The following is a 14,927-nucleotide window of genomic DNA, read 5'->3' as shown; positions in this document are numbered from 1 at the left end:
TTTAATCTACCCCTCTCACCCTCAATTAATCACAGCACTTCCCAGCACGCTGGAGATGGAGGTGATTTTGCCACCCTGAATCAAAGCCACTTCCTGAATCCCACGCCCCCCCCAGCAGGAAAATTTGCATTTCTGGTGAAAGGGGCGAGGAAAAGGTTGGATCATTTGTGATTGGCAATAACTGGGTATCTATTTTGATTGTTATGTTTGTGGCATTTTGCTGTATGTAAAACGGCTGTCACATGAATTGCTCACATAACAAGAGTGGCTGGAGTTCAAAGTTGTTGGTGAAACACTTTGAGAGGTTCTGAGGATCTGATTTTGCTCTATATTCTGTTGTCACACCGGTGACAGAGTCAAGTTGCTGCAACATTGAATTGAAGAGCCCGGTAGATATTTTTGAAGACTGTTTCCAAGAAAATTAACCTTTGCCTTTTACAATGCTCATGAAATTCAATTTTACCATTGCATTTTTTACAGGAGACTGGCTTGCAGTACAAGAAGTTCATGGTGTACCCCTGGATCCTAAATGTTACATGGCCGCTGGACCTGGTATTATGTCAGCTTTCTTCACTTTAATGATGACTGTGTTTTTCCCACCACAAGTAGTGATTTTTTTTAACCCTTCCTTATTCTCTGCTGATGGAGGTGACTCAAATTTCAAATGGGAAAAACAGAAAATGCTGGAAATGTTTGGGCAGCATCCGTGGAGGGAGAAATAGAGATAACATTTCAGGCCTATGTACCAGGTTTTAAGCGCAGAGACAGGGAAAGGGGGTGGGGAGGAAAAGGAATGAAACCCAAAATGGGTCCAGAGGAGCAGCAGAATCATCCTCAGTAGCGGCTGTCTGGAAAACTGGGGCAAAGGTTACGATCTGAACTCAATGTTGAGACCAGAAAGCAGGAAAGTGCCTAATCGAAAGAGGAAGGTGCTGTTCCTCAAACTTCCATTAAGTTTCATTTGAACAGTGTAGGAGGCTGACGGCAGAGAGATCAGAGTGGGCGTAGCTGGAGAATCAAATTGATACAACCGGAAGCTCGGGGTCATGCTTGCGGACTGAACAGAGCTGTTCTGCAAAATGATAACTCCATCTGCATTAGGTTTCCCCTGTGTAGAGGAGACCACGTTGTGAGCAGTGAATACAGTATGCTAACTTGTACAAAGTACACACACTTCGCTATTTTACCTGGAAGGAGTATTTGGGGCTCGAGATGGTGAGAATAGGGGAGCTAAAAGAGCAGCTGTTGCTTCTTCTGCTCCTGCATGGAAGGGTGTCATAGGTAAGAGATGGAGAGTTGGGAGTGTTGAGGAGTGGACCAGGGTGCCGCAGAGGGAATGCTGAAAGGGGAGGGAAAGATGCGTTTGGTGGTGGCATCATGCTGGAGATGGCAGAAATGGTGAGGATGATCCATTGAATGCGGAGGTTGGTGGGTTGGAAGGAAGGGATGAGATGAGCCCTATCATGGTTCTGGGAAGGAGTTGAAGGGATGAGAGGAGAAATGAGGGAAATGGGATGGCACAGTCAAAGGCCCTGTCAATCACCGGAATGGGGGTTATCCTCAGTTGAGGAAAACTGAAGATGAGTCAGAAGTACTGGTATGGAAGGTTGCATCATTGGCAGATGTGATGGAGAAACTGGGAGAGTGCCACAGAATCCTTACAGGAGAGGGTGGGAGGAAATATAATCAAGGTGCAATGGGAGTCAGTGGACTTATAGTAAATATTGGTCGACAGCCTATCTCCAGAAATGGAGATTGAGAAGTTGAGGAAGGGAAGGGAAGAATCCGAGATGAACCATGTGAAAGCGAAGGAGCAATGGCAATTGGAAGCACAGTTAATGAAATGTTCTGGTTTGGGGTGAGAGCACGAAGTGGCACCGACACAGTCATTAATGCCTTGGAAAAAGAAGTTAGCGAGAGATTCTGAGTTGGATTGAAACAAATGATGCTCCACATTGTTAGGGTTCTACTATCTTTACCCACCCCCACCCAGCAAGGTAAATTTATTCAATTGAATTTATCGTCAGTCTTACTCCTCAACTGAGAGAAATTTCAAATCATTACAAGAGCTTACTCAACTTTGTCAGCTATAGGCTTGGTCTTAAAATAAAATGTCCCCCCACCCAGGAATATTTAGACTAAACAAAGATATTTCAAAATAAAATATACATGGTATAATATAACAGAAATGCCTCTCCTGAAGAGTTAACCTCTTTCAGAACATATAATCTCTCAATGAAGAATTCTAGAGAATTTAGGGTCCTGGGGCTTTACAAATCGAGTATACAACTTTTCATAATGATTATTTGATAACATTTATCAATTTTGGATTACATTATAGTAATAATTGGAATATTACAAAGTATAAATGCAAGATAATCAGATACATAAATGCAAAATACAACTACCTGAAAGTACATATAAATTACAAATCCACTTAGAAATACATGCAGGATATTCAAACAAACAATAAGCTAGTTTCTACTTACAATCAAAGTGTAAAGCATGGTCTCTGCCTTTGTCTCAGCTAATGGGGAGATCTAATAAACACCTGGACATTTCTGCAGATGCGCAGATCTGACTTCCTTGTAAGTTTCGCAGGTCCATCCTCTGTGTAAATCTAACAGTCTATTTTAAAGAAAATCTGTTGCCTTTAGAAGAACATCATCATTGTCTGTTATATTCTGAGGCATTTTGAGAGAATTCTTGATGGGTCAAAACATGTTTTGCTAAAAAGCAAGTGCATCTTTTTGTAAATAAGTCTCAAGCCCTTGTCTGGAAAAAGCCTGAGAAAGCCTTCTCAAGGCCTTTGTGTTCTGTGTATGATTTTGTCTCATACTGCTCTTAGCAAAGTTTTTTAAAGCTGTTTTTTCAGCTGAGTTAAATTTTTAACCCTTTCATTAACTGGGTTAAATCTTAACAACATAGCTCATGAGAAGGCAAACATAGGACCCAACATGTGTTCCATATTAACAGCTTTTATTTAGAGGAAGTGAATGGAGTCAAAGGAGGAGCTGTTCAATGTGAGAACAAGCTCAGCCAGGGGGAGTCGGGGTGGTCCTCTGCTGCCTCATTCCCTTGGTCAGTGAGTGCCGTCAGCCATGGAGGGAAAGATATAAATACCACAAAAATATGTTAGTGTTTAATTTCCTGCGAAGCTGAAGGATAAAAAGCTGGTAAAGACTTTTGTGGTTGGCATCTTCCTGACAGCAGGTGACTTTTGTCTCCTTTGAAGGGCATATAATAAAGTTTCCTCTCATTAATGCTACTTTGGCAGTGAGGGAGGCCAGACATTAAGAGCCCAATTTGAAATCTGTGCAAGTGGATGGGTCTTGAATGTGCTAACAAGCTCCCAAGTTGTTAAAACAATTGGTGTTTGTCAAAATAAAGTGAATCTAATATTACCTTTTATAAAACTCAATGGTTTTCTTTTAGCAACGCACACTGGAGCTGCAAAGCGCACAGTATAATAAAGAATCAGACTGTGAATACATTTATTCGTGGGTGAGACAGAGCTAGTCTACCAGTTGGTGTTCAAGTTTGGGAGCTCCCACTTTTGGATGTCCCCTCTGCCCAGCATGCATTCTCAGTGCAAAAGTGGTGAAGCCTGAGCAGCCCTGGATATTGGGCATCGGGCGATATTATACTGAAGTTGGCATTGTGGGTGGAGGTAGGTGCGCCAGGCATTGGTGCTGGCTGCCTCTGGGCAAACCACGGTTGTAGCAGGGATCTGATATGGGTGTTGGGCTCCTTGTTTTGATTGTGATGATGATAGATATGTGTATAGATGTGATGATGAAGGATGTCTCTTGGTCGTCCTTACCCAATATGGCAGGCAGCATGCTTCCAATGCATGCACATTTCCTGCCTACCATTTTGAGGCCTAAGGAGACTGCGTAGTGCCTGAGAAAATGAATGCTGCGTAACCCAATTTAACCCACAAGCTTCAACACTTAGTCCTGTTGCACGTTTGGCATTTTTAGAATTGGAAACAATACTAGTTTGGGTGGGGGAGTGAGTTGAGGGGGCAGAGTACATAACAGCAACAAAAATTCCCATTGATTCTGTAGCTTTCTTGTTCTTAACTAAATGCTGGTCTTTGTTAATAAAACAGAGGGATATTCTTGCAGATTTAGGAGCAGTGGGTTAATAAGAGCTCTCTGTGTCATGCCGTTTTCTGTACAATATAAACCCTCATGTTTTTCAAGTTCGACTATAATGTCCCAAAACTGAAGATTAATCTCCTGGATGCCAAGAGAAATCATAGCGGCCATCAAAACATAATTTTATATATTCATTGAATACTTCTACTATAGAAAAATTGAAAATAGGGAACAGAGGTTGTTTGACTGCGCAGAATTGTTATGGGTGCGAGGTCATGTGATCAAGCCTTGGCAGAAAGAAACCTATTTTGAGTTTGGTTATGGGCAGGGAAACAGAGAAACAATGGATCAAGGGGAAATTTTGGTTGCTGTTAGGGAACCCCCCCCACCCATCCCCTCACTTCTCCATGGCTACTCATTTTTGAGAATGCACATGTGGTATCACATGAGTAAACATTGAAGCTGATTCATTCACTCAGGCAAAATGGCACATTCTCACTTGCAATCGCTGATATCAATTTTGTAAATATGGATAAAACTGTGCTGAGACTAAATGTGAGAGGATGGGGATGAGGGGGCTTGGGGTGGAAGGGAGTAAACAGTTTCTAGGTGATTGTATAGTGAATGAGCCACTGGTTCCAAGGTTGCCAACTTTGACTGGACGTATTCTGAAGGCATGATCACATGGCCTCACACCTATAACAATTCTGCGCAGTCAAATAACCTCTGTTCCCTATTTTCAATTTTTCTATAGTAGAAGTATTCAATGAATATATAAAATTATTTCTCTCAGCTTCCAGGAGATTAATCTTTAGTCCTGATGACTCCAACTACAGCAACATTTATGTAATCAGAGCAAAATGTCCCAAAGTGCTTCATAGGAAAATTTTGACACCGAGTCAAAGAGGTAGATGTTAGGACAGTGACCAAAGCTTTGTCAAGAGATAAGTTTTAAGGAGCTTCTTGAATGAGGAGAGGGAGGAAGAGAGGCGCAGAGATTTAGGGAAGGGATTCCGGAGCTTAGGGCTACAGCTGCCAATGGTGAAGGGATGAAAATTTGTGACATGCAAGAGGCCAGAATTGGAGAAGCACAGAGATCTTGGAGAGTTGTAGGAGGTTATACAGGTAGGCAGGGTCAACCCATGGCAGGAATTTAAAGCGATGATGAGACTTTTGAAAATCTAAGCATTGACAGACCAGGAGCCAGTTTAGGTCAGCGAGTGCATGACAGTCATGGAGGGTTGGCAACCCTAACTGATCGGTCATTATTATCTGTTGCTCTCTTTCCAGGACAGTGGGGATTACCCCCTTACAATGTCAGGACCCAATTGGAAGAAATTCAAGTCCAATTTCTGTGAATTTCTCTCTGTGCTAATTCAGCATTGCCAGTACACTATCATACATGATGAGTACCTGATGGATACTGTGATCTCCCTGTTGACTGGACTCTCAGACTCCCAAGTGCGAGCCTTCCGACACACAAGTACGCTTGCAGGTGAGAACAGTGCACTTTGTTGCAAGCTCAGGGAATGCCTTGGGATAATTGAATCCAAGAGGCAAAGGAACAGGACTTGGCACCTTTGTGGCATCTTGGCACTTCTTCAGGGCCTGCAACACCTGCCCAACACAAGGATCTACCCTAAACCCTGGCTGGATTTTCAAATAACGCCCCGATGAGGAATTTGGCTGGACTAGGGGCCATGAAAATCTGGTGTGGCAATGTTAGGCTTGGCAGCCTTTTGTTCTGCCTATAAAGGGAGAGCCCAGTCTTTAAGCCATTTAGATTTTAAGGGGCCCAGCTACTGCCCACAGCAATATTAAATCTGAGGGTCAAACATTAATCTTTTGTGATGCAAATGATTTAACCTGCCTTTTGCATAGTATGCCTCAACATGCAGATAATTTTGTTAATATATGTATGCACTCTTGGAATGTGGGTGTCAATGGTAAGGCCGCCATTTATTGCCCATTCCTAGTTTCCCTAGTGGTGGGCTTCCTCCTCCTTGAAGTATAGTGCTGTATACGGGGATGGTGCTTCAACAGCTGTATACATGGAAGGTGGACATATTGTTTGTATGTTCTCCAGAATTTCTGGTGGGAAGCCTTGGAACTGGCAGAGGTGACCGCAGGCCCAGCAGAGTGGACCTCTGGAGCTCTGGATCCGAAACTTTAGATTCTTTAAATTTGGTCAAAATGGCATCCGCATCCTCACTGCGAGAGACAATGGCAGATAGAATAGGGTGTGAGATACTGGATCTTTCCTTTCCTCCTGTTTTCTTCCCTCTTCTCAGAGCCTGTCTTGGATCTCTGCGCCCCCTCCAATTCTGATCTCTTGTACATCCCCAGTTACTTTCGCTGCACCATTGAGAGCCATGCCTGCAGCTGTCTAGGCCATTTGCTTTGGGATTCCCTCCCTGAACCTTGATAATCCTCCGTGAAGCACCTTGCAACACTTTACTACATTAAGGATGCTATATTAATTATGGGAGGCATCACTGCAATTACATAGGGTGGAATGTTTTGCCCTGCCGGGATTGGGCTGGCATAAAATCAGGTGCCATAGTGTGCCTAGTGCCAGAGGAGATGTTGGGTCACCCAACTGACCTTAGGCCATTTGAGGCCCTTAAGTAGCTAATTGATGGCAATCTAAGGGCCTCCTCCTACCACCGCAGAAGAGTTGACGTCACAAGGTGACCTGGTGCCCATTTTGTGGGTGGTGCAGGGTCCGTCCTGTTTGTGCACCCTCTATCCAATGGAGGTCATTCCCCCATGGTACTGTTTCCCCACCCCCCCCTCACAACACGTTCCCCACCATCCTACCAAACCTGGCACCCTCCACCCCCCTCCCTATCCCCCACCCCCCGCTGTTGCTGGGGCTTGCCAGTGGATTTAGCTCAGTCTCCAGATCCATGCTTCCTCAGCATTGGGAACTGCCTGTGGACCCAGCAGTGGTCACCAGACCTGGAGGCGCTTCTGGGACTAGAGAACTGTTGGCCATTTGATCGCCTGGCAACTCTCGGAGACAGGTCTTGGTCCCAGATGGGGGTGGAGCTCTCGCCCTGAGCCAGTTAATGGCCCAACAGTTGTCAAAGCACTATGAGGTGGCCTGGCTGAGTGGAGGCAGGCTTGTCCCTAACCTTTCAGCAAGAGAACTGGGGCCAACCGCTCCATGCTAAATTCTAGCCTTATACTCTGGGGAACTATGGCAACTGAATCCCTTGGTTACGTTCATGACATTGTTGTAAGGGTGTGAGTGCATTTGCTGGAATAAGTTTGCCAGGATATTCATATTTTTCTTTTCCACAAGCTATGAAACTAATGACAGCCTTAATCAACGTGTCTCTGAGTCTGAGAGTACAGTTACAAAACTCTCAGCGACAGTGTGCAGTTGAGAAGATTGGTCAAAGACCCAACAGGAGACTGGAAACATACTTGCAGAAGAAAAAAGAGGTAAGGGTGACTGCTTTTAATTGTTTATTTTCTGTTCTCTGTGCTGAGGTTGAGGAGAATGCCCCCTCTTGGTATTTAAGAAAAAAATTCTCAAGATGTGGACATCGCTGGCAAGGCCAGCATTTACTGCCCAACTCTTGTTAACACTGAGAAGGTGGTGGTGCTTCTCGCTCCACTGCAGTTCATGTGGTGAAGGTATCTTTGGCGCAGCGTGTTTGAAAACTGCCGCCACTCATCCAGTTGCGGGCACCACCTCCCCACAACCCTGGAGCTCAAGTGGGGAGCAATTCTTGGGTTTAAACTTGCAGCTTTTCTGAGCAACCCCCATTATCTTTGATTGAGGAAGGTAATAAGTTAAACGTGGCTGTTAACCTTTAGGTTGTAGGAGAGGGCAGAATTTAGGGAACTCCAGGCTCTGTTTAAAATAATGAAGGGCTTGCATAGAGTAAACCATCTCTAATGGTGGAAGGGTTGGTAACCAAGGGCACGGATTTGTGGTGATTGGCAAAAAGACCAGAGGTAACCTGAAGAAAAACTTTTTGATGCAATGGGATTTGGAAAGCACTGCCCCTTGAAGTGGTGCATATGATTCAATAGTATCCTTCAGAAGGGACATGGTTAATACTTAAAGGAACAAAAAATTTGGGGAATGATTTGGGGAATGCGGAAGGGGGGGTGGGATGGGTTGGTGGAGAATGAGGACTAACTGGATTGCTCTCCAAAAGAGCCAAAGATGAGCCGAATGGCCACCCTCTGCGCTTTACTATTCTACGATTCCAACTTAAGCAGGCAACTACTCCAGCTATCGGCTGCTGGGATAGTGGGTGAATTAGAATAAATATCCGTCACACAGTTTTTTTTCCTTTTAAGGTTATGACAAGTAGTAACAAGTTTGACGCCGTTTCTTTCAGATCATAGAAAAGCAAGAAAATATTGAAAATCTGATGAACGCCATTTTCAAAGGAATCTTTCTTCATAGATATCGGTAATGTTACCCCCATGCTCCGCGGCTAAAAATAAATCCCCACTCCCTTGGAAAAAAGTGCTTTTCCTAGTTCTTGATTTCCCATTTGCGGTTAGAATAGGACGATACTGGTGGATTTTTGGACAGACCAAAGGCAAGTGCGCTGGACTCACCCTGTTGTCCGGGGCAATTCATTGCCACCACTCCAGGTGGCAAATCCGAATGGGTGTAGGTTGCCCTTTCATAGTGGCAGCGGGAAGCCCGACTGGGAGTGAAATTTAAAGGGCCAGGGACAATTAAGGGAAGTGTCGCAATGGGGTGGGGGGAGGGTGATGGCTAAAAGCCGTTGGGAGAGTCTGAAAAGGGGTTATCACCCCTTGAAGGAGAGAGACATGCAAAACTGAAGGAATGGGAAATCCGAGAGCGTGAGACTACAGGCGAGCGATGGGGCAGCCCAACACCCATCTGAGTGCTGCTTTAGTGGAGGTGGTACTGCTGGAGGCAGTTACTAAGGATGGTGATTCCCTTTGCCACTCTGAAGATTTGACACCATGAGCCACATAAGGGGCTATTAGGTCTGATGACCAAAAACTTGGTCAAAGAGGTAGGTTTTCAAGGAATACCTTAAAGGAGGAGAGCAAGATAGAGAGGCAGAGAGGGTTAGGGAGGGAATTCCAGAGCTTAGGGCCCAGGCAGCTGAAGACACGGCCATTAATAGTGGAGTGATTAAAATCAGGATGTTCAAGAGATTAGAATTAGATGAGCATAGATACCACAGAGCGATGGAGCTCGAGGAGATTACAAAGATAGGGAGCGGGCGAAGGATGAGAAACAAGGATGAGAGTTTTAAAATCAAAGTATTGCTTAATCTGGAGTTAATAAAGGTCAGTGAGCACAGGGGTGATGGGTTAATGGGACTTGGTACAGTTAGGAAAATGGGAAATAGAGTTTCTGATGACCTTACAGAAGATAGAACATAGGAGTGTGTTGGAACAGTCAAGTCTAAAGGTAACAAATGAGGGTAAATGAGGGCTCCAGCTATTAATGATATCACAAAAGTGGCCTAGAGTAAAGAAGGCCTAAAACAGTGCAGAAAATGAAGGAATATTTTTGTCAATGGTAAAGAATATTTTATCCAATATAACTTAATGTCGAGAAGGGGGCAAAACGCCGAACAATAAAATGTTCTCCCTTTAGCTTTTCCGTCCCCTTGATTTGCTTCCATTTGGGAAGCTCAGGCACCTTTTCCATCACTGTCGGAGAGAGTCCCTGGAGGATGGTCCCTGAGAACTCTCGGCAGTCTCCAGGGAAATATGTTGGGCTGGAGCACAGCCGGCAGCTTGTTTTAAAGAATGTTACAGCAACTGATGGCGTTTAATCCTCAGAGTTGCCTTTGAGCCGGATAAGTTCTCCATCACATGGAGGGATGACATTTTTTTGTTGCATTATAGCCAAGGAACATATTAAGCATAGAGAGGAGCATAAATAATTCCAATCGCTATTCTTTTCAAACTGCGGAAAAGAGAATACATGGCAGGGGTGAATCTGTGAATGTGTATAGATGTAGTTAAACTTTATTGTTACACTCTTAAACTGTACTTTCTTTTCCCTGTATCTTTTGAGATCACTGGCCTTTGCTGGGGTACTGCCCCATCAGCAGCTCTCTGGGACCTCATTCAGTGGTCGCTCTTGATGGAGAAACTGGACAGGGGGGGTGTTGCCCAACTATTTGACTATATGAGGTATCACGAATGAACCCAATTCTTATCCTTGACTGACACCCTTGCAAACATAAGAGGTCACAAGGAATGGAGCCCAGGGTCTGCTTTCCCCTGCTTTCTCACAAAACTGGTGTTGCTGAATAGAAATTATAGCTGAGTTCAGTGAAATCAGTACAGCACAAGGACCCGGAGAATGCTGCATTATCATTTCCAAAGTGGTCTAAATGAGGTGAACCCTCAATGATTTGAAATCATGGACTAACTCCAATGCGTTTGTAACAATGAGGGTTGACTCTATATCTATCTAGCTATTTTTCTTTCCGTCTATCTGTCTGCAATATATAATATACATATATATTAAATTTTGTGTCTGAATGTTTGAGATACACAGCCTTGGTATAGTCATTCATCGGAAATGTAATTCCCATATTCCTCCAGTGATGCATTACCTGAGATCAGAGCTATTTGTATTGAAGAAATAGGAGTCTGGATGAAAAGCTGCAGTGATCGTTTCCTGACTGACAGCTACTTGAAATATGTAGGATGGACTTTGCATGACAAAGTGAGTCAATCTGTAATATTCAGCATTGCTTTCTTCCTCTTACTTGGACCTTGATGAATTTCCCCTTTTGTGAGGCCTCTGGAGCAGCACCCATTGAATGGTGTCAAATATTCGGACTAATCCGAGTGTTATGTTAATGCTTCACCTTGAAGCAAAGGGATGGAGTTGTGGTCCACCATTTGGGCAGTTCCTCTTTGTGGTTGTTCTGCATTGTTCATGAACCTTTGCTCTTCAATTAGCACTCAAATTAGAGGTGGTCAATCAATTCAGCACAGCCCAGGGACCTCATTTAAATAGTCTATTCTCTTAAACCTAGACAACAATGCATTATCGTTTGCAAAGATGGTTAAAACAAGATGCTCCTTGTGTACCTCCCTAGTCCCTATTAATGGGTGCCATCCTTCTCGATGGGAGGAAGGCTCACAAAAGGAGGCTGGAAGGGGGGAAGAAAAAGGCCAAAGGGAGAATGTATGCATGGCAAACCATGTGATGGGCAAACACTGATAGCAATTAAGAGGCTTTTTATACTGGTGGGAAATATCAACAACCAATCCTGAAGAAGGAAGAAATGCACCATTTGAAAGTTTGATTAATGCAATTAAATACTGAGAGCACTTAGAAAGAGAGACTGCTGGGTCACTGGGGTAGTAGGTAGGAAGCAGACATACGTAATGCTGCATTCTGTGAATAAACCTATTATTAAGAAAAGTATTATTGTCTATTTTGATAATTCACCAACTGTTTTAGGATTGGACTAACGCCTGGATCCACAGCTCTAAACACTTACCATCTCAAATGGGCTCTACACCTGGGGAAATTTGGAGAGAGAACTCTTCATGGACAGTTGTCAATCCAGGAACAATAGAAAGATTTAATGATATTGTTGAGCTTAGTTTGGTCAATACTGGATCTGGAGATGGAAGTCATACTGGAGGAATAGCAGGAGTGAGAGAAGATGAATGAACTAATGGGAAAAAAATGTGTCCAAAACAGAGGCAATGGAGCCAGTGTGTGGGGGAACAGCCACAAACATATAAAATGTAAGGGGCCAGAGAAGAGGGACTTGGGAATTTGAGAGTGAATTTGTGAGGGAGCTTGATGTGGAAAGACAAAAACTTGGCGCCTGTCACAACCTCAGGACCTCCCAAATCCTTTTTCAGCCAATTAAATATTTTTTGAAGTTTGGTCACTGTTGCAAAGTAGGGAATGTGGCGGCTAATTTGCACACAGCTTGATTCCGCAAATGAAACTGTGATATAAGACCTGGAAATATTTTAATGATGTTGGTTAAGAGAAAAATATTGATCAGGGCAGCAAGGATAACTCCCCTGTTCTTCTTTGAAATAGTGCAGCAGGGTCTTCTACTCCACCTGAATGGGCAGATGGGGCCTCAATGGTTGGAGGAAAGCAGAAAGTGTGAGTGGTAAAGGAGAGGAGGAAGTCATCCGAGATGGCCTTGTTGGTGAGATTTTGCAGGTGTAGGACCCATTTGAGATGGCAAATGTTAGGACACTGGATCAATGTGTTAGTCCAATCCCAAATCAATTGGTGACATATGAAATGAGACACTAATATTTTTCTTGATAAGTTTATTCATAAAATACAGCACTAAATATCTCTGCTTCCTATCTCTTACCCCAGTGTCCAAGCAGTCTCTCTTTATACTCTTTTTGAGCACAACAAAAAGCAAATTGAAGCAAATGAAACAAATAAAATGGCAGGGGCAGGGGAAACGTCCCTTAAAGGGATATGATAACTAAAAATGACAAACTCTTAAAGGAAACTTAACGAATCAAATTAAAATGTTGTTCTGGGAGGGGGTTCAATAAAGCACCCCAGCCACTGCGGTGCCCAATGGTCACGGAAGGAGTCTCTATTTATACGTGCTCTAAGTATTTAAACAATGCCATTCACCTGTGTATCTTAACAATATACTTACCATACCATGAACACTTGGTGGCAGAATTTATGTGAAGGATGAAATTGAATGGGGACTGGAGGGGATAGATGTTGGTGAAAAAGCAGCAAAGGGCCTTTAGACATATGTTAAAACCATCAAGGACGAGAAACGGGAAACATTAATGTTTAGTTTATCAAAATTTTATTGAGCAGAAAATGCACTCCTTTTTTCTCCTCTAACATTATATTCACTTTTTTTTTTGAAGCAAAGCGAGGTGAGACTGAAATGCCTGATTGGATTACTGGGCTTGTACTCTGACAAAGGGCATTGTTCAAAAATGGATCTTTTCACCTGTCGTTTCAAGGTGAGTCAAATCTTTACAGTCTGGGTGGACCCCAAGGAAGTGGCTAGACTCGCTGTGGCAAGCAGGGTTTGGTACGGGGAAGCAGCAACAGAATCAGGGTTGACCAATTGCTGAAGGTTTCATCACAAGACCTCCTGTCTCCAACCGACTCACCCAGTAGGACAGCCTTTTTTCTAGCTATGGCACTTCTATAACTAATAATAAAAAAAATTTCAACGAAGCGATAAAATAAAATGCCCATTTGGATCTTCTCTCGTGTTGCTCACAGCAATGTTGAGGACAAGTTTGGAGGGTTGGCAGCTCTATGCAGAATGCATGGTGACCATTTCAGAGGCCTAGGTTGGGTCTGGATACTCGATGGAGGGTTGGTGGACGTGGGATTGAGCTTTAGAAAATGTGTTGGTTTGCAAAGAAAGAAAGACAAATAAGAAGAAAGATAAGGCCAGGGGTGGAGAGGAGTATAAGTGGGACTAGGAGTGGGCTGCAGATAGGACCTGGAGCAGAGCTGGGTGCAGGTGGGAACTGGAGTGGAGTACAGGTGGGGCCTGGAGCAGAGTGGAGTACAGGTGTGGCCTTGAGCGGAACTGTGAACTGATGGGCCTAGGAGTGGTGTATAGGTGGGCCCACAAATGTAGCACATATGAGCAGAGGAGCGGAGTACAGGTGAGGCCTGGAGTGGAGTACAGGTGGGGCCTGGAGTGGAGTACAGGTGGGGCCTGGAGTAGAGTACAGGTGGGGCCTGGAGTGGAGTACAGGTGAGGCCTGGAGCGGAGTACAGGTGAGGCCTGGAGCGGGAGTACAGATGGGGCCTGGAGCGGAGTACAGGTGGGGCCTGGAGCGGAGTACAGGTGGGGCCTGGAGCGGAGTACAGGTGGGGCCTGGAGCGGAGTACAGGTGGGGCCTGGAGTGGAGTACAGGCGGGGCCTGGAGTGGAGTACAGGTGAGGCCTGGAGTGGAGTACAGGTGAGGCCTGGAGTGGAGTACAGGTGAGGCCTGGAGTGGAGTACAGGTGAGGCCTGGAGTGGAGTACAGGTGAGGCCTGGAGTGGAGTACAGGTGGGGCCTGGAGCGGAGTACAGGTGGGGCCTGGAGCGGAGTACACACAGGCCCAGGAGCAGATTGCCGGTGGCCCAGGAGCCATCTACCAGCGAGCCTGGGAGCAGGGTACCCACAGGCCCGGGAGTGAAGTACAGGTGGAAGTATGCATAGAGGCTGTTTAGGGCACAGGTTCCTTAAAATGAACCTGAAACCTGTTAATGTTAAGAACGTTTTTACATCAGCTTGATGTAAATGGGCCTGCAGGATTGTGAAGCAACTTTATTGTTTTTTTTATTCTTATGCTCCTGTTGTGATCTGTTCACAACACTTGAAGTATCAATATTATCAAAGCTTTCCCTCTCAGTCTTACCTTATGTGGAGAGTCATTGTGGCTGTATATCGCAGGTTTTTTGTTGCAATTCCCAATGTGATACGGGGCACATTTCTAAACTTGAGGCATTTGCTCTGTTATGTTGAAAGAAATAGTTAAACAGAGCTGAATTTTGAATTCAGACTACTATCAGTGAGCTCCTGTATTTGGCCAGTATGTGTTTTGTGCCTTGGAGGTATGCAGAGATGGTACTCACCAGTTTCAGTGTGTGAAAGTAAACTTATATTACGATGCTTCAAAATGTCTGCAGCCTCATGCTTCTCAGCTTGGTTTCAGTTTTTTTTAACCACACTCACAGGTTTGACTGACAGCACACAGTGCGCAGTCAACAGACTTGCACAATCGAACACCGAACAATTGAACAAAACATCTTTTCCCCCCTTGTAACTAAAGGCCTTTATTTTAAATGAAACCATCATGAGCAGAAGAGCAGAA

General features: G+C 44.3%; 1 protein-coding gene across 3 annotated transcripts in view; it reads left to right on the top strand.

The window, feature by feature from the left end:
- Positions 1-14,927, top strand: part of LOC121284107 (cohesin subunit SA-2-like) — a 127,825-nt gene that overhangs the window by 47,126 nt on the left and 65,772 nt on the right. For 2 of the 3 annotated variants that reach the window (XM_041199201.1, XM_041199199.1), the window contains exons 7-12: positions 481-552; positions 5,394-5,598; positions 7,411-7,553; positions 8,465-8,538; positions 10,677-10,800; positions 12,966-13,064. In XM_041199201.1, the coding sequence (XP_041055135.1) occupies positions 481-552; positions 5,394-5,598; positions 7,411-7,553; positions 8,465-8,538; positions 10,677-10,800; positions 12,966-13,064 (717 nt within the window). The remainder of the gene's footprint in view (positions 1-480; positions 553-5,393; positions 5,599-7,410; positions 7,554-8,464; positions 8,539-10,676; positions 10,801-12,965; positions 13,065-14,927) is intronic. The other variant, XM_041199202.1, reaches the window with a different exon arrangement.

This window comes from Carcharodon carcharias, chromosome 11 (assembly GCF_017639515.1).
Source record: "Carcharodon carcharias isolate sCarCar2 chromosome 11, sCarCar2.pri, whole genome shotgun sequence".
NCBI lineage: Eukaryota > Metazoa > Chordata > Chondrichthyes > Lamniformes > Lamnidae > Carcharodon > Carcharodon carcharias.
The sequence above is the reverse complement of the archived record's forward strand: the minus strand, read 5'-3'. Positions and strand labels throughout refer to the sequence as shown.